General features: G+C 48.3%; 1 protein-coding gene across 16 annotated transcripts in view; it reads right to left on the bottom strand.

The window, feature by feature from the left end:
- Positions 1 to 20,469, bottom strand: part of DIP2A (disco interacting protein 2 homolog A) — a 92,193-nt gene that overhangs the window by 63,797 nt on the left and 7,927 nt on the right. For 12 of the 16 annotated variants that reach the window (XR_013828415.1, XR_013828416.1, XR_013828417.1 and 9 more), the window contains exons 2-5: positions 12,124 to 12,195; positions 7,240 to 7,359; positions 3,043 to 3,162; positions 1,743 to 1,970 (exon numbers count right to left, since the gene is read on the bottom strand). Coding sequence is in view for 13 of the 16 variants with exons in the window: in XM_079921864.1 (XP_079777990.1) it covers positions 1,743 to 1,970; positions 3,043 to 3,162; positions 7,240 to 7,359; positions 12,124 to 12,195 (540 nt within the window). In the remaining 3 variants the exon portion in view is untranslated. Of the gene's footprint in view, positions 1 to 1,742; positions 1,971 to 3,042; positions 3,163 to 7,239; positions 7,360 to 12,123; positions 12,196 to 20,469 lie in introns of those variants that run through there. The other 4 variants (XM_079921867.1, XM_079921870.1, XM_079921865.1 and 1 more) reach the window with 3 other exon arrangements.

Raw genomic sequence — 20,469 nt, 5'->3', positions numbered from 1 at the left:
CCAAAATGTGAAATCGCCGTGACAAACAGGAAAATATATCCATCTCAAGCTGTTTTCAAGCTCTCCACTGTAAACCCCCGTGAGGGCAGGTGGGCTATAAACACCAGCCATTTTAGGACCCCCAGGAAAGCTACCAAAACAATCCTGGCAGGCTGTTTCCAAAGGAGCCTTTTCTCGTAACGCAAACTCCCCAGGACAGTCCTGACAGCCCGACCCCAGCGGTCTTGGAGCCTCCTCCACCTGCCAGAAGCAGGTCGAGGCGTCATGAGTTCTCACCCAAGACTCACAGCACGAGCTCCACAGAAATGTGCAGACGTCTGCAGTGACACAGCCAATGACAAACAAAGAGCGTCCCTGATGGGCCCACAGAGGCCAGAGATGGAAGACGTCAGTCACTTACAATGCCCAGTCCAGCCAAATGACCAAGATCTTACATAAAAGCAGTTCAGCACCTGAGACCTGGGCCTGCCTGGGGGGTGTTAACCCACTGGGACCCCACCCAAAACACTGGCCAGTCATGGGCACACCTCTGATGCACCATTTTGGTTTTAGCAGAACAGCAGCTAACAGCAAAGAAAATGAACAGGAATCAGAAAACTGTGGGCCAGCCCTGGCTCCAGCACAGCCAGCTGTGTGGTCTCAGGCAGGCTGCAATCACGCAACTTAGCTCTTCCCTCCACACCTGGAAGGAAGAGGGTGTTCGGATGACCCCAGCAATACTGATGCACCATCTGAGAAGTACACTTTTTTAAGGTACTCGTGCAAGAATGTATATGGGCTTTGCATGCCAGCTACGTTACTAGTTTTGCTTTTAAAAAAATGACTTTAAATGGTGAAAGGCTTGCAATGTTTTCCTTCCTAAGATTAATGTTATTTATTTATTTATTTTTGGCTGTGTTGGGTCTTCATTGCTGTGCGCGGGCTTTCTCTAATTGCGTTGAGCAGGGGCTACTTTCACTGCAGCGTGCGGGCTTCTCATTGCGGTGGCTTCTCCTGTTGCGGAGCACGGGCTCTAGGCGCACAGGCTTCAGTAGTTGTGGCACGTGTACTCAGTAGTTGTGGCACGTGGGCTTCAGTAGCTGTGGCACGAGGGCTCAGTTGTGGCTCGTGGGTTCTAGAGCGCAGGCTCAGTAGTTGTGGCACACCGGCTTAGTTGCTCCGTGGCACGTGAGATCTTCCCGGACCAGGGCTCAAACCCATGTCCCCTGCACTGGCAGGAGGATTCTTAACCACTGCGTCACCAGGGAAGCCCCTAAGGTTAATGTAGTTTAAAGGGCTGGGTGACTTGGAAAAGGTCTGGGCACCCGTATGACTGAGCTCTGACTGACATCTCTTTTCAGGTTGAGGGCTGTCTAACCCTGGTACGTGGAGGAAGAAAGGCCGGACGGCGGCTGCAGCCCCAGCTCCGCCTTGGGATGCCCAGTGCAGGGACAACCGAGGGCTCCAGCTGCACACACAAGGAAGGAGCAAGGGCAGGGACCACGTGCAGGTGGCAGGCCCCCGATCGTCAGGGACTGTCCACCTGTGCGGGCCGCCGCCTCCAGAGCGGAAACACCAGGCACTCATCAGGGACCCCGGGGGAGGCCCACACGCCACAGGGTCTGGCTGGGGCTGCCAAACCACAGAAGCATCAGGAACCACTTTTGTTACCGAAAGGACATTTTCCGTAGGAAAAGGAGAAGGTGGGTCTGGCTGGGCGCAGGGGCTCCCCTGCCTGGAGGGGCCCCTGCGGCTGTACCGACCTACGCAGGCGAGGGCCGCGGGGCCTGCGGGCACGGCGGCGGCACTGGGCACGGCGGCAGGCCGCCCTCCCGGGTGAGATGAGGTGCAGGATGCGGCGGAGGAGGCGGGCGAGCCCTGAACGGCCTGGTCGAGCCAGGGCGCGACGCCAGCGTGGCTCTGGAGCGGCGCGGAGGCCAGTCGCCCGGGCCGCTGTAAAGAGTCCTCGTCTTCTGAGGCGGACGACGTGTCTGTGGTCAGAATAACGAGGACAGGCATGAGGGGGGCGTCCTCCGGGGCGGAGTCCCCACTGGCCCCAGCCGGCCCGTGCCCTGGGCCCCTGCACAGCCGCGCCCGCGGGTCCACGAGGGCCTGCGTCTGACCAGCCGTGAGCCCCGCGGCCGGGCTCCCCTGGAGGCTCGGTCTCGGGGCGCCACGCCCGGAGGCACAGCCAGCCGCAAGCCTGACGGCCTCAGTGCGTGCTGTGGGGTCCCGGGAGTCCACCCCCAGGGCACCTGCCTCTCTTCAGCAGACGTGACTGAGCTCTGAAAAGAGCCCCTGCCTAAGACCACCGCCTCGGGCAAGGAAAGTGAGGTGAGCTGTGGTTTCATCCAGTCAGCAGGACTGCATTTTATCACGGGTTTCACAGTTATCAGTAAGTTCTTTAAAAACTGGGTAGTATCTATGGTTATACTCAGTAGAAACAAGAATTTGACAGCCATTTCTAAGACTTTTTTTGTAAGTGAGGAAGCGTCACCAAAACGCTCTGCTTATCTTGCAGACCTGGTGTGTTTGGTTTTTTACCATGTCTTCAAACCAAACATGCACGTCACCAGTTTCGTGACTCAAATAACCAGACAGGCAGCAGCCTCGTGCTCTCAAGCACCTGGACAGGGTTTTCAAAGAAACTTAAGACATACTAACTATCCTGAAGAGAGACTCCACGTAAAAGTTTTCATTTCTAATGGTCACGACAACAAAAGCACAATAACAAAATAAATAACCCTCCAAATAGCCTTATTCTTTCCCATTTAAGGCCTGGTAACAACATAACAAGTAATAGCTAGTGAGATGAGAATAATTTTAGAATTCTGAATTCAGGGAACTCTGTCATTCCATGAAGTACGTACTCCAGGTTCCTCTCTTTACTAAAAGACACAAACTGCATCTTAGTGAAAAAATTAAAATATACACAGATGTCCTGTAGAAAGCAAGCCTGCACCCCCCACACACCCCCCCCACACACACACTCTTCACTACAGTCGGAGGCTGTGCCGCCCCAACGGGAAACCCCTCCCAGGCCACCGTGACCCTGCCCAGTACCTGGGGGTGTGTAGGCCTCCACGGCCGTGTGCGTGAGGACGGAGCGCCTCTTGGAAGGCATGGGCATCTTCCTCTCTTTGTATTTGGCCAAAGCTGCCTGCACGGCCTCGGTATGAACATCTGCACGGAAAGAACAGCAACAAAAACACGTGTTACAAGATTCCTTATGAGGTAACAAAACCATGGTTCACGTCTTTATTTGTTTTCACTGAGTGTAAAAGGAACACAAGCTCAGCCTACACGTGGGTCCCACACATTGGTCCTAGATTTCCATAAATATTCCTCGGCTTGTAGATTTGACTTTGGAAGTATTTTCAGATTTAAATCAAAAAGAAGAAATCCTCCAAACTGAAAATAATATGAAACATGAACCTAATGTGCTCTGACTGTGGCACAAACCACTGCAAGTGGCGCTAAAGCCCTGTGGTCAGACCGTCAAGCCGCTACCCCAGACAAGCCCCAGGACGGCAGAACGCACAGGGAACGCAGGCTCTCCTGCAGTCTTGCTGCCGGTGGTCACGGGGGCCCCGCCACACTGCCACGCTTGTGGTCGAGTGTGAGAGAGCAAACAAAGAGGGGCCTGACGGTCTCGCTCCATCGCCCCTCCCTGGAGACCAAGACACTCGTGAGGGAAACAAGAGACACAAACAGAGACCAAAAGTGAGGGAAAACCCTGCAGTCCTGAATCTGAGTGAAAATTATCAGCGTGAACACATGTGGCATTGTATCTTTAGATAGTATGTCTTAACCTCTGTCCCTAACAATGTCTAGGAATGATGACAAGCCCGATAGCAATGAGCATCCCTACCACCCAGACTGTGGTCTTAAAGTACCATCCTCACTGCAAGCACCCTGAGACATGGTGGATTCTAGGGTGGGGGCAGGGAGCACACAGGGGAGCCTGGAGCATTGCATCCTAACAGCCATAAGTACACGGCCCAGTGACCCAAATGCCAGAGCCGATGTGGAGACGCTCCCAAAGGCTCATAAAGATGGGGCAGTTGGAACATCACCAAGGATAAATGCTGGAAGGTCTGAATATCAACTACAATGCTAAAAAACAAGGTAAAAGAAAAGAAAGGAAGGAAGAGAGGAAGCAAAAGTAATTGGCTGCCTTTGGAGGATGCCGGTGACCTAACCCATTATTTTAAAAAGGAGTAAACAGATGGAAAGAATTGAGCGTTTCTCCAGGCTCTCCTGTGCCCTGTGGTGAGCGAGCACAAGTTTCTCTCCATAGAAGCAGTCCAGCCATTTTGCCACCCTAATGAACAAATGGGTCTGCCAGCATCCCAAGGAGGAGAGAGACTCAGGCCTGCAGTGCCTCTTGATGAGAGAACACAGAACCCTAAGTGACCTGCTGGAGCCATGGAGCCGCCGGACCACAGCCCAGGCCCCAAGACCGAGTTATCAAAGGTGGAAACACACATCAGCCACCTGAGGTATGTGCAACCACATTTGGATCCTGGGTCCAAACAAACTTTTTTTTCCCCAAACCACAGGAACATTTGGGTATTTGATACTAAGGAATTATTGTTAATTATTTTGTGACAATGGCATTATCTTTTAGAGATAACATGCATTCTTTTCAGATACAGAAGCCAAGAATATTATGCCCTCTAAATGAAATAACATGATCTCTGAGATGTGCTTCAAAATCACATGGGAAGGGAGGAAGCAGGGGATTGATGAAGAAGCCAAGACTGAGCCTGAGCACGGCAGGAACTGTGGGGGCTGGACGAGTCTGGGCCTCATCACACCACCAAGTCCACTTTTGTACGTGTTCAAATTTTCCCCAACAAAATGTTTTTAAAGCATTTAGAAACCTTATAGTAAAATGGCTCATAGGGTACTATCAGGAAAGATGAAAAATTCACACCTAGGCGTATTAAAGTACAATTTACAAATATCAAAGACAGCCAGCCAATCCTAAAAGCTCCCAGAGAAAGAGCAAATCATCTTGAAGGCTCAGGAAACAGACGGACTTTACTCAGGAGTAAACACCGGGTGCAAGAAAGCAACACAGCTGAAGAAACGAGTGTTGAACCTAGAATTTTATATCCAGCCAAAGTATCATTTAAACTTGAGGGTCTAATAAAAATACTCCCAGACATACAACCGAAAACACTCATGAAAGACAGTGCTCAGGAGAGAGACCAACCTAGGAGCCCCTGCAAGAGATCTGGCTGTGACGGGCTGAGCACACACCTTAAACGTTACTGCTGCCTTAGAAACAAACAAAAACCTAAGTACAGATAAGGCAACCAACAACTCAAAATCTAGACAATATCAACATTACAGGGTATAAAGCAACAGATCCAAGAAGCTCAACAAACCCCAAGCACAAGAAACAAAGAAAACTACACCAAGGCCCATCATCATCAAGTCACTCAAAACCAGTGACAAAGAGAAAAATCTTAAAAGTACCAGAGGGAAAAAAGGCACAGTACATACAAGGGAACAACAGTAAGGAATAAACTTGGAGGAATAACACTACTGATGTGAACGCATGATTGTTAAGCTACAACCATTAAGAGAGCCGGCTCTGCCATACAACAGACGAATACATCAACAGAATAGAACAGAGTCCAGAAAGAGAGTCACGCATGCGGGCGACCGCTTTTAGACAAAGGAGCAAGGGCATCGGGGACGACGGGATTAACACGTTCAAAAACGTAAGCTGTGCGCCATACCTTGAACCATACTAAAATTAACTCAAATCTAAATCACAGACCTAAAGCTAAAACCTAAAACTATAAAACTTCTAGAAGAAAACCCAGGTAAGACTCTTTGTGACCTTGGGTTTGGCAAAGATTCCTTAGATGTGAGAACAAAAGCACTATTCATGAAAAGGAACTGATAAGCTGGACTTCATTAAAATTAAAAACTTCTGCTACAAAAGCCACTGTAAGAGAGTTCAAAGAGAAGACAAAGCCTTACGGAAAATATGAGCAAAGCACATTAATGATAAAAGTCTTGTTTTCAGAAAGTAAAGAATGAGAACCAGATACAGTTCACAAGGGCAGAAAGCAGGTCATCAACGTCAGTTACATGGAAATGGAGGGGGGACAGGGAGCGGGGAGATGAGGACAGGCAGGGGAGATGAGCGGGGAGATGAGGGACAGGAAGGAGACCTCTGGTGACCCTACTTACGGTGCGTGTACATGCGTGTGCTTTTGTACCCAGGGCTAAAGAGGATGGTATCAGTGGAATGTTGATGGGGCCGTTTCTAATATCCTATGTTACATGTATCACTTATGTAATCAGAAAAGAAACTATTATCAGCGTGAGGAAGTTTTTAAAAATGTATATTAAATTGATAAGAAATTATCTGATCAAAATTTCTCAAATCACTTCATCACACTCCCATGTTGACATAACATTTAAAATCTTAACGTTCTTTTTAGGTATTCTTAAAACAAAACGGCCATTCCTTTATCTCTCTTGAAAGTTTTTCTTTATACAAAGGTTTACTGAGAGAGTTTAAATACAAAGGAAATATACAATCACACAATGGTGAAAATGTTAAACAGGCAAAAGAGTGTTCAAAAGTTCTCCATATGTAATCTACAATTGAAAGCACAAATTTTTTCAATGGATGTCCTGATGATTCAAATAAAATATCAGAGACAAATTTAAATATTTATAAAAGCACTGACAGAGTGGCAGAAATCTAATTAGAAGGAAATCTCCAAAATGAGAGAAAGAAAAAAATACTAAAACACCTACAGTAGTAAAGCGGTCCTTGATGCACAAATCCACCAATACCAACCCCAAAGATCTAGGTAGAAAAATGGACACAAACATTTACAGAAATTATTCTAATGGGGGAAGGAAGATTTAGCTTTCTCCTGAGATTCCTATAAGCATCCCCTAAGAAGAGAACACTTACACTCCAGGCTACATTAAAACATACTATATTATGTGGAAGTTATATTTTTTTCTTGAAAAATATGATGTGGTAAGTTATGGTTCAAGTGAAAATAATTTCCGAATGGGAGGGGAGTTTGGGGGAGAATGGATACGTGTATGTATATGTACAGCTGAGTCGCTTTGCTGTGCACCTGAAACTATCACAACATTGTTAATCGGCTATACCCCAATATAAAATAAAAAGTTAAAAAAAAAGAAAGAAAGAAAACAATTTCCTCAGCGGAGACGTGGTGTCCGAGCAGAGGCCTGCAGGCCTCTGGTCCCTACCTGACCTGAAGCGCTCGTCCCGGGCGTGGCTGGGCCTCGTCTTCTGCTGTTCGGGCACGGGGGCCGTGGCTTGTGAGGGCCCGGGGATCCTAGTCTCTGCTTGTAGGGATGGATCTACTCCTGAAACACAGTTTTACAGGAGCACCTGCTGTGAACAATTTGCTTTTCCAATCATGGAAAAACCCATGTAAAACAGCCCACGCTTCCCGTCCACTGCTGCACAGCACCCGCTGCACGACCACGCACGCTGTGGTGGCCCCAACGCCAGAAGACCCTGAATTTGGAGGTCAGGGCGTAGACGTCAATGTCCGCTTCCAGTCCCACCACCCACAGCCCAGCGCAGCCCCGCGGCCTCACTGCCCACCGGCACCCAGCCGTCCTGGGCCCCGAGCTGGGCACGTGCGCACGCAGGGCCGGCTCTCTAGGGCCGGCTCTCCCTCCCCTTCAGTGTCCCTGGTGTCAGCAAGCCCAGTGGGAAACAGCCCACAAAGCCATCACTGGGGGTGTCGCCAGCCGCCCTCAGACACAGGGATGAAGACGGGTGCCAACCAACCCCGACGGGCGGCCGGCCAGCTCTCCACTCCCTGTCGCAGCCCCCCGAGCTCTCACGCCCACAGCCCCGACACCCAGGCCCTCGGACGCCACGTGCCACGGCGCACGAGCATGCAGCCAGTGTGGGCTGAGCCCTAGTTTGCTGGCATCTGAGAAGAGCACAAAGTGAAGCCTTCAGCTGGGCTTCAACAAAATAATCTGTTCAGTGTTTTAGCCTTTGTTTCAAGACATCTCCGAAAAATCACCTCCAGGGCCCCCAGCCCTTACCACTGCCCCAAAAGCAGCAGCCTATCCCCACCTGGGCCCGGGTGGGTCCTGACCTCCAACGCTGCTCGTGAAAGGCCACCTGGCCCCCAGCTTTCTGTGACGACACACAGAGAGGACAGAGGGGACGGGGGCCACGGGCGCTCGGCTGCCCAAGCCTCCCGGCACCGACGCCACCCCTGTGACTGAGGAGCCCCCAGAACACCAGCTCTGGCTCCGCAGGCAGGGAGGAGCTGCCCTCCGAGCCAGGCCAACCTGCAGGTTTGGGGGCAAAGCGCTGCTCTTGCTGTCGTTTTACCTACCAGGTTTGGGGTGTTAGTTATGCAGCACGAGAGGACAGCGACACCCCCTGGAAGTCCATGTTCAGCTCTTCGAAGTGTGAACATATACACACATACACATACGCGACACACAGCAATACTGGTCAGCACTGCTTCTGGCTTTTTGCTTCTTGTGACTGGATAAAATTTCTTTAGAGTCCGTAACAGAGAACACAGAATCTTACGTGTTACAGACTATAACCAGGCATGCTGCTAAGTGACATATATGCATATGGACATCCTTACAGTTTTACTCCAAAATACAGTGCTTTTATTGAGATCGATTCATTTATTCAACGAAGATACAAAGCCCAGTGGGAAATCACTGGATAAGAGTAGGTATATTTTTAACAGGTATCAAGAGAGAACTTCTCAGAAAGGTCACAGCAATTCGCACTCCCGCAATGTGCTATTTCCCCACGTCTTTGTCAGCGATGGATGTTATAAGGTTTAGAATTTTGCCAATCTGACAGGAGAAAAATGGTTCACTAATTTGCATTCCCGTGTCTGCTAGGGAGGTTGAACATACTTTACTGTTTATTGCCCATCCGTATGTCCTCTTCTCTGAATTTCTGTTAATTCTATCCAGCTAAGAAGCCCCCCCAAGTGACCTGCAGGAAGCCTCGGCTTAGCTGGAGGTACCACCCTGGGCTGTGCTCGCCCCCCAGGCCATGGCCGGCTGGTCGCAATCACTCTGCAGTTTTCATTTCTAGGGAGACAATCATAACCTGTTTTTCTTCCAGGTCTCCTATCTTGTAACCCCCACTCGAAGGTTGTTCAAATGTTCTCTGGAGTTTTGTAGTATTTAGAGCTTTAATCCTTCTAAAGCTTACGTTCGCTAATGGTGGAGAGGAAGAGGGTCCCACTGTTGCCTCCAAAGGGATGGCGCCGGTTACTAAATAAATCTTCCCTCCTTTGAATTGTCCTGAATTGTTTCTAGACGCCCCTCTCTTACACTGTTGGGCCTTCCACACCGTCCACCAACGCCCTCCGGTTGGGACTAGAAAGTGCAGGCGAGTGGGCTGAACACCATGAAGCCCAGGCCTTTCTCACTGGCTCCTTCCCAAAAATGTACTGGCTACTTGAAGAACTTTTCTCCTTCAAGTGGTTATTACTTCCAATGCCAGGTTTCAGGAAAAAAAAATCAGCCACTGGTATTCAGAATGGACTACATTTTGTTCACACATTAATTTGGAAACTACTACTTTTATAATATTAAATTTTTCCATTTAGGATATTGGTATATTTCTTCATATTTTAGGGTCTTGGTTATTTCTTTCAAACGGACTGCATGATCCTAACATAGGTCCTGTGGCTTTCTTGCTATATGTATTAAAAACATTTGATAGTTTATTGCCATTACGAACGTGAGTTGTTTTATAAAGAGCAATATTGCCAGAGAAAAGTTATTGATTCTTGCATATCTGTCTCCTATCAAACCAAAGCTCTTTCTAATTCTAATAGCTAAGTAAGGAGTCACCTAGGTTTTCAAGGTATAAAATAACAGCACCTGGGCAAGGATGGCATGCTGCGCTCTCTAACACTCGCCTGCCTTGTCTGTCTGTGGCGCTGCACAGGCACTGGCCACCCCGACGGAGGGCCTGGAAGTGGCATGGCGGGCATGGCTGCCGCTGAGGAAAGGAAGTACGATGCCACATGAACGCCTCGTTGGACAGCTGCTGTTGATGCCTGGCAAATGGGCTTCAAGATGTTTTCTTTAATAGTTTCCTCCAATTGTACTCAATTTTACTTGCTTTTCCTTTATTTTGATGGATGAATGTCAGTACATAAAGCACCTCCTCAGTATTCTTCTTGTTACTGATTTATTGTAAAATATATCACACCGATGCAGGCAGAATAAAGCATGTATTCAGTCCAAAAATTATTATACAGAAAAAAACTCACTGTAACAACTGCAGCAGTTAAGAAATAAACACTCATGTGTCTTAGAGCTCCTTGTGGCCCCCTCCAGTCTCACTCCACACACACGGAAATGCCACACTCACTTCAGGGAAGACCACTTCCCTCCTCCTCTTCCTTTACCAGCTACAAAAAGGTTTGAGAAATGGCAGTTCGGTGGTTTTTTTAGTTTTACAGGCTATATTCCCGTGTAATCGTTTTATCACTCCCCGTTACGTTTATGAGATTCATCCTTGCTGACACACGTATGCATCCTGCTGATGGATGTTTGAGCACCTGGCAGTTGAGGGCAAACAATGAACATTCTTGTGCACAGAACAAGAACAGGGTGCAGGCATCCAGAGTTTCTCCAGGGCATGCGTGTCCCTGAAGGAGAGCTGCCGGCTGCCTCTGCACCTCTTCAGCTCTGCCAGGTCCCACGAGCTGTGCACACCCGTCTGAATCCTCTCCAGCAGCCCAAGGTTTAATGTGCATCTCCCTGACTGCTACCAAGCTTAGGTAAGTTTCTTTTCGTTTGCTTGCTGGCTATTAGGGTTTCCTCCATTTTCCTACTGGGCTTTTTAAAAAATCATGTTGGGGGACCTTCTGGCTCTTTAAAGTTGAAATTAATTAAAATTAAATTAAAAATTCAGTCTCTCAGTCACACCACCACACTTCAGCTGCTCAGGGGCCGCACGTGGCAACTGGTCAGTGTACCAGACAGCGGAGCTACAGACCATTCCCACTATCGCAAAGGGCTCTGCTGACGCTGCTGCCTTGCAGGCTCGGAAAACTAGTCCTTTTCCTGTTATTTGTGCTGGGATTATCTCCTCCCACGCTGTGGCTTGTCTTTAGTCTCTTCATGGGGACTTGTGATAGAATAAAATTCTCAACTTTAACACACCCCGATTTACCAATTTTTTCCTTTACAGTTGCTGCTTATTGGTACCTTTAGGGACTTGAGAAATCCCTCCTATTTAGAGATGGTGACGGTTTTCCTGTGTGATCTTCCAAAGGTGCTATAATTTTTGCCTTTCTCATTTAGGCCCTTAATATCTGGTTTCCGTGTCCTAAGGAACTGTGCCAGCACCGGGAGCGGCAACACCACCTCCACCGTAAGCCTGGTCTCCACAGCGGTGCATGTCTGTCTGGGCCCATGATCTGCTCTGCATTCTAGCCGTCTTCCCTTGTGCCAAACCAGGCTGTCTTAATGACGACGGCTTGATATTAACTCTTCGTACCCTAATCAGCAAATCCTCCCACCTCATTCTTCTTTCTTATCATATTTTGAATCCCTTGGCCCTTTAAACTTGTATATACATTTTTTTTTATAAACCTTTCTTTTTTTTTGGCTGTGCCGCATACGGCACATGGGGTCTTAGTTCCCTGAGCAGGGATCGAACCCGCGCCCCCTGGAGTGGAAGGGCAGAGTCTTAACCACCGGCCTGCCAGGGAAGTCCCAAACTTGTATATAAATTTTAAAATTAGCTTGTTAAATTCCACCCCCAACAACTCTGTTGAAACACTGAATGTGCACGCTACAGATCAATCTAAGGTGGGAAGAACTGACATCTTTATAATATTTGTTCCAAACCTAAGTAAGGAAACGTTCCTTACTAAAACCATAAAAATAATCATGGTCTATGATCATAAAAATAAAAGAAATCCTATTTGGGGATGAAATCTACACCAAACCAGAGATATAAATTATACTCTATGCCTTTGGATCTTATAATCTTATAGTAGACACGCCATTTGCCCAGACCTTCTCAATAAAATATGAAACTACCAATGTCAAGCTCTAAAATCAAATTTTAAATCGGTTTTACGAGACGCGTGCTGACCTTACCTTGAGCGAGTGGTACATATCGTGCAAGCAGCTTTCCCCTTTTCTTTTCATATCCTTTTTGAGTGATGTCACCTAAAACAACAATGGAAAAATAGAATCACATTTCTTCTGAAGTTCCCAAAATTTTTTAATTAAAAATTCATTCATAATGGAAAAACTGGAAACACTTAGGTCCTTCAACTGGTGATTGGATAAAGAAAGCACGATGCATCCACACAGTGGAATGCTAATCAGCAGTAAAAAGGAACAAGCTATCGACAGACAACAATCTGGGTGGATCTTACACGCATATTGCTGAGTGACAGAAGCCAGACTCAGAAGGCTACATGCCGAATCATTCCCGTCACAGGACATTCTGGACAAGAGTCAAAACTGCAGAGACTCCGAGGCCACGCCCCAGACCGACAGAATCTGCATCTGCATTTTACCAAGATCCCCAGGTGACTTGTGCAGGTTCAAGCTGCGGAAGTACTGGTGTAAGGGACCCACAGGAAGCCAACCCTCGCAGGCCACGGGGTGTCCCTGGGCCAGCACTCGGGGAATAGGACCTAAAGAAGAACAGCCTAAAAATGAATTAACCTACCCAGAAACAGGGCAGGAAATGTGTCTGCAGGGAAACACTTCTCAGTCTAAGCACAGCAGCTGGTTTCCTGGATAACTTGGAGCGCTCAGGGCAGATCCAGCATGTCTGGGAGACTTTATTTCGACCAGAAGCATGTATCACAGTGTCCACGAGTACCTTGCACTTTGGGTGAGTGGTCTTCAACAGAAATCTTCCAGTGCTCTGCAAGCCCTCCTGGCACCCACTCCGCGCCCCTGCTGCCCCTGCCCCCCGCCCACCCACCCCAAACAAACAGGCCACTGCACAGAGCCTCCGCTTTGAGGACTGTGCACCCAGTCGGGCGCCCACAGAGCCGCTCCCGGTTGCCACCGACACCCTTTGACTCGGCCTTGGTCTGCACCTGACCCCCCACCAACCCCACACAAAACTATTCTACTGCCTTGTGGGCCTTTTAATTTGAATACGTTCTGCAGAACATATCCTGCCTTGTGTCCGTGTATCTTTACTCTACCTGAATGACATCATATAATAAATCTCACTCTGTGGTCAATTCTTCACTAAGCACTTCGTCTTTATCATCACCCAATCTGTGATGTAATGAGCACACCTAATCCACTGCTGACTGCAGTGGCCCGTGGGCTGCGCTGTCCTTGTCTTACACTCACTGGACACTCACAGACCCTGACTGGATCCAGGATATGATTGTATGATTTTGCTTACTGAGTTTCAACTTGTGAACAAATTTAAAGCACATGTGTTTTTTTTAAACAATATCTACTAAAAAATTTGTTTCCTCCAGAACATATGAAAATATGTAATTAAGACAAATTTAAATGAAAACAATATTGCAACACTAAACTAAAACAGATAAATCCTCATTTAAAGCAGAGCATTGGATTTTGCAGGATTTTTTTTCAATTTTTTTAAAATTAATTTTTATTGGAGGACAGTTATTTACAATGCTGTGTTAGTTTCTGCTGTACAGCAAAGAGAATCAGTTACACATATACGTATATCCACTCTTTTTTAGATTCTATTTCCATATAGGTCATTACAGAGTATTGAATAAGGTTCCCTGTGGTATACGGTAGTTTCTTATTAGTTATCTACTTCATATATGGTAGTGTGTATATGTCAATTCCAATCTCAGAATATTTTAAAATTAAGTACTCATTTTCTAGAAACTGTCTCTTCTCATGTTCCCGTTTCAAATGAACGCTTACATGGTGAAGGTACCAAGAGCATTCAGAAAGGAAACGTGCTAACTCCCAGTTTGGTGCTCATGATATCCTGAAAGCTGTCCAAACCAACTGAATATAACCCGCGACACATTTTCGCGTGTAACCAGTTAGCATATTTTCAAATATCCAATGTAGACACCAACCTGACACACCTCTGAATGCAAAGCTTCCAGCCACAGACAGCAAAATGGAATCCAAAACAGACTCCAGGGCAAAACTAATGAACTCACATAAAGGGACTCACATCCAAGATTTCTGACCCCAGTTTCGGTAAACGCTAGAGAGAGACCAACAGCAGAGCAAGCTCCTCAGTCTGCTGCACAGAACCGGGATGACCCTGACCACCAGCCAGAGGGAATCCCAGACACAGTGGAGGTCTCCCCTGCGTGGGCACCCCGGCCCCAGGGCGATTTTGGAAACACACCAGGCCATCTGCAGAAGGTGCCTCTCTGGTGGCCTGTGGGCAGCTGCTCTCACGAATGCTCCAGGCAGGGGCACGATGTGTGGCTCGGGTTGACCTCCACGGCCACAAACCAAATCCACTTTGGATTATAAAGGCAAAACCCCGAATGCTATCATCATGTCTCTACCTCAGCAACACAATTTCTAAAGACCTATTCTCGAAGGCACTCAGTAGCTCCTTAAGGTCACGGGAACGAGGACAGGCGGTGCACATTACATGTAACAGCAAAGTATGTGAGAAAACTGTCCATGAAAACAAGCAGGAAGAAGTGAATGTGATGCCATACCTCACTACTACAGGATACTGTGAGCCCTAAAAATACTCTGGTACTTGAGGGGGCGGGGAAGGGGTGGGTATCACGGGATTACACGGGATCCATGATAGCCTACTGAGTAAAAACAGCAAGCTGAAAAACAACGTACATATGAAATGATGTAATTCTGATACAAATTAAAAAATAAAACTATATTCACATGCATGTAGGTACATATATTTCTGTATGTGCACAAAATGTCTGGAGGGGTACCCAACAAATTATTAGCAGTGGTTACCCCTAGGAAGTGATTTATTTATTTGGCTTGGGGTGGGTGTTAGATTTCGCTTTTTACTTCATGCACTTTTGAACTCGTTAAATCTTTTAACACAATAATCATATAATCTTTTATAATTAAGAATATATGGAATATGGTTTGATAATGTACTATGGCTATATAAGATGTTATTGTGGGAAACTGAATGAATTCTATGTACTATTTTTGCAATTTCTTATGAGATTAAAATTATTCCGAAATTAAAAGTTAAAATATACGTGAGAGAGACTATGTAAAATTGGTGTTATTTCTTTTTTAAATGTTTGATAAATTTTGTCAGTGAAACCATCTGGGCTTGTAGATTTATTTTCCAGGTTTTTTTTTTTCCTTCTCTCTTTTGCTTTATTTTACTTTTTTTAGAGCAGTTTAAGGGTCACAAGCAAAATTGAGGGCAAGGCACAGAGAGTTCCCATCCATCCCCTGCCCGCCACATGCACAGCCTCCCCCAATATCAACATCTGCCACCAGAGTGGTGCATTTGTCACAGACGATGAGCTACGCTGACATGTCATCATCACCCAAAGCCCATATGGTTCACTCTTGCTGTCATACATTCCGTGGGCTTGGACCACCGTATAATGACATGTATCTATCATTACGCTACCATACAGAGTATTTCACTGCCCTAAAAATCCTCTGTGCTCTGCCTATTCATCCCTCTCCCCACCCCCTGAACCCCTGAACCCCTGGCAACCACTGACCTTTTTTACTGTCTCCATAGTTTTCCAGAATAGTTGGAATCAGTAGCCTTTTCAGAGTGATTTCTTTCACTGAGTAACGTGCATTTGAGATTGTTCTGTGCCTTTTCTTGGCTTGATAACTCATTTCTTTTTAGTGCTAAATAATATTCCATTGTCTCAATGTAAGAGTTGATTTATCCATTCAACTACTGAAGGACATCCATCTTGGTTGCTTCCAAGTTTGGGCAATTATGAATAAAGCCCCTATAAACAGCCACGTGCAGGTTGCTTTTAAACATCCCTTGGTGAGATAAGACGACACTATGGTATGATTCACACTGGATGCTCATGACCAGAACGCAGAACACTCTTGCAGCTGAAAGGAGAACTTAAATATCATCCCCTCCAGGGTTTCCCAACTTTTCAGCTGCACAGCTTCCACTCGAGCGAACTCTTTTGAGGAATGTGAGTGAGAAACTGTGCTGCTGAGGCAGCGGCGGGCCTGCCCTCTGGGCACCCCTTCCTCCCAATGCAGTGGCGTGGCGGACTCCGGAAACCCCTGAGAAAGGCACCCTCTCCTCCCCAGCACAGAGGCTTCCCCGCCTCAGCCCTGCCTCCCCGCTCCCGCCCCGACCTTGCTCACTGTGCCGACCGACCTTTCTGACTTTCCAGAATCTAGACTGCTGTCAATTTCCTTTCAATTTTTAAAACTGCTACCATTTCCGTGACATCTGGGGAAGGAGAGTCATCTTCACCTGATGACTGGTCATGCGTATTGACCTAGAAAATCCTCCACCCCAAGTAAATGCTCCCTGGCTAGAGACCCTCTCCGGCCTCCGTGCACAGAGGCCCAACCCCTGCTCTGCTCCTGCTGTGGTGTCTTCCTTCTTCAGTCTCCTCTGTGGTCTCCTCGCTCTGCCTTTCCCTCTGGGGCTTGAGTCCCTCGAGGGTTTATCCTAGGCCTTCTTTGAATTTTTCAGTTCTCCAGACGGGGCAATTGTTGTACCAATGACTTCCAAATTTCTACTTCCAGACTAGCCCTTTCTAAAAGTGCCTGTCCTACACACCCAAATGTTCCCTGGACACCATCCCTCAGATCTCCCAGAGGTGCCTCACGCTCAACAGGTATGCAGCAGACGTGTTCTTCCCGTGTCCCACATCTTCAGTGAAGAGACCCATCATCTCCCCGGCATTCATTTCAGAAACTCGGGAGTCATCCTAGAGCCCCCCAATGAGGGGTCATCCTCCGACGTGCCCCTCTTCACACCAAGGCTGCTGCTTCTATTTCAGAGCACTCTCCCCAGCCCACTGGCTCAGCCTCCAGCCAGGTCAGCACGGTCTCCTGCCCTGGAGCACGGCAACATGCTCTTTAACGTTTCTTATCCCAATGTCACACTCATCCAAACCACTCTCTACATGCCACCAGAAAAATCATTCTAAATCTGAGAGAGAGAGAGAGGAGTAAAGAGAGACAGACAGAGATCACACAGGAATATTTCAATTGCTGCTTAATACCTTAAAACCCCGCCAGCTCCATCATTTATTAAGGAAGACCTGCTTAAAATAAAGCACCCAAGGGTAACCACTCCCTTAGCCCTTTTTCAAAAACAGAAAATTGGCCATCTCTCTTTTCAAGATTTTGTGGGTTCTTGAACGCACACACTCATTTTAATCTTCTCCCACTGTTGAGAGCTGGGGTAGAAGACTGCATAAGGTATACGTTGACGGCATTCTTCTTTTTTAATACAATGCCTTTAGCAGACCACACACTTTGCTGTGTTGTCCAATACAACAGCCACTAGCCATATGTGGCTATTTAAATTTTCATTAATTAAAAGTAAATTAAATGACTATTTAGTCCCCCAGGCCCACCAGCCACATTTCAAGTGTTTAATGCCACAAGTAGCCAGTGGCTACCACACCGGACAGCACAAAACATTTCCACCACCACAGAAGGTTCTACTGTGCCTGTCACCTCACATCCACAACACCCACCTGGCTGCAGGCCGCATGTGAGTTTGTTCCAACACTGGTCTGGACTCCAGAGTCCGGTCCGAATTCCTCTCTGGCATGCATAAATCCTCCCGTGAGGAGCCCCGTCCTTCCAGCCTGCTCTCCCACCACTGGCCGGGGGACACTGTCTGGACCCCCAGCTCACTCAGCTCTGGCTCACCCTCCTCTGTCCAGCACGTCCTTCCGTGCTCTTCTGCTCCACCCTCCTCACACGTGCCTTCAAAACAAAGCTGGAGGAAACTCTATTTCCTGCTTGCCCAGCCCTGACGGTCACTCCCCTTTTAGCACCGACTGGGCCCGCACACTTCACCGCACTGCCAGTTCACGCGTCTGTCAGCCCCGCTAGGTCATGAGCCTTTCTACTCAGTCTGCTGAAGGTTGCTGAAGGACAGGATGACACGCTGAGGGTCTTAGTCTGCTCGGGCCGCTATACCAAAATGCCACAGGCTGGGTGGTCTAAACAACGGTTCTGGAGGCTGGACGTCTGAGATCCACGTGTCGCAGCAGGGCTGGTCCCTCCCGCGGCCTCTCTCTTCGTGTGCAGACAACCGCCCACCCGGGTCATCACGTAGTCTTTCCTCTGTGTGTACGTGTCTCTCTCTCTCTCTCTTATGAGGACACGGCTCCTAGGGGATTGGGGACCCACCCTTAGCACCTCATTTAATCTTAATCACCTCCTTAAAGGAATATAGTCACACTGGGGGTTAGGGCTTCGACATATGAATTTGGGGGGCACAGTTCAGTCCATAGCACCAAGACTATCTGACGATGAGATGAGAATCTCTATTTCTATGACCTTCATTTCAAAACGATCCTAGTTTTAGTGTTTCCTAGCTGTTTCCTGAAAACAGCTTAGCCTCCTTCATCTTTAGAGGTAACCTGAGGACACAAACCCATGAGTTATGGAGGAACTTACTAGGACATGCTCTTTTGAGTTGCCTGTTCTCAACAAGCATAAGCATAGCTTTTGACGTTTCAGATACTCAGTTTAAAGGTTCTTTACCAAAGACCCTGTAGAAAATTTGTGAAGTCTGAAAGGGAATAAAAGTTCCTTCTCTGTTTCCAAAATGGTAGTCTTAAATCACGAATAGTCAGTGTAGACTGAAGGAACAGGATTTCTATTCTTTCCTTACGGCTGAATGACACAAAGCCAAGTCTGAATGGAAACCCCTGCGTGATCACTGTACCCCGGCGATTACTTGAAGTGCTGCCCCAAGAATGCAGGAACTCTCAAAACACAGGCCATTCACCTCCTGTGTGAAAAGTGGGAAGGGAGCCCTTGGGGGGCATCACTCCAAAAGATTCTTCATCAACAAATGACAGAGGTAACAATGTTTAGGGTTTCCTTCCCTGACCACAGAGGTTTTTCTTTGCCAAATAGTACCTAACTTCCTAGTCATTTTAATACAGAAGCACAACACCAGAAATGCTGGATAACTTACGGGTATACAGACCGATCCACAAGGGTTATGCTGGTCTCACTCAGAAGCAGCTCACTGCAAACAAAATGCTCCAGGAAGAGTCTGTCTTAAGGACGTGCCAGCAGTACGTTTCCCACTCCCACCACCCTGCTTCCTTCCCCCGCTTTCCTCGGCCGTGTCATAGCAGAGTGACCAAATGCTTTGTAGGCGTTCATTTTATATTAAATGGTGTATATCATGTCAGTTAAAAGATGAAAGAGAGATGTGTCTTCAAAATTACAAGTCTCTGGGTCTTTCCAACTAAGACGACGGAGCACTCACCCTGGAGCCCGACGATGACACCTGCGGGGACGCCCCATGGGGGTGCGGGCCGCATCGGCAGGCAGGGACTCCACCCCCAGGCCCCGCTCCGCGAGGACTCTTCACCCCAGCAGAGCAGTGCCCCCGCCCTGGTCTCTTTTCAGACTCTAAGTCCTGAATGTATATTGATCTCACTTTGCGAGGCTGACGGTCAAAGGAGGGCAGGGAACTGAATGACCACAGAGGCTGCCACGAGTGCACGACTCAGACCCACACGCCTGGGCTGAGGCCTGCGCCAGGCGGCTGTCCCCAGAAGAGCACTGTGCCCCGACACACCCGCTCCTTCCTGCCCGCCAGCCGAGGAAAGGGCCTGGCCAGACTGGCCAGTGCCGAGCAGGACGGCGGTCGCTCTCCCCCAGGTGCTGCGACTGCCGAGGGGGAGACAGGCCCCTCACGTCTCCATCCCGCGTCCTGGCCCGTGTGTCACGCGGGAAGCATTTACTGCACAGGGTAGCAGGCGCGCCCCTCCATGTCATCCCAACACAGCGGAACGATGGAGCAGACTGGCTGGGGTCCCCACCTCGCTCACCACGCCACTCTCTGCCTTCAGCTTCATCCTAGGCAACCAGTTCACTGCCGGGACAGAGACCCGGCATGAGGCACCTGCCAGACCACGGCCCTCCTCCACGGAGCCCCACCCCCCGGATAAACACTGATACTGCGGAGGCACAAGGGGCCCTGGGGAATCTCCTCCAGCCGCTGCTCGTCCCCCTCTGCTACACACACACACACACACACACACACACACACACACACACGCGGGACAGTCCTCACCTGCCCTGGGGCCTCCCCACCTGCAGAGCCCTCCCCGCAAACAAACCTCCTAGCAATGCAGTTTCTCCCTGGATTCAAAGGCCCTCCTCGGGGAGGCCTCCCTTGCCCACCCTGGGGAGAACTGCAGCCCCCCCCCCGCCCCAAGTCTACAAGCGTTTCCTCCCCGTCCCTCTTCCCTCCCGGTTTCTCTCAACGCACTTATCGAAATCTAATGTTGCGTATGTTTTTATTCTTCTGGCCGT

This window comes from Stenella coeruleoalba (genome assembly GCF_951394435.1).
Source record: "Stenella coeruleoalba genome assembly, chromosome: 5".
NCBI lineage: Eukaryota > Metazoa > Chordata > Mammalia > Artiodactyla > Delphinidae > Stenella > Stenella coeruleoalba.
This window is presented reverse-complemented; position numbering and strand designations above follow the sequence as displayed.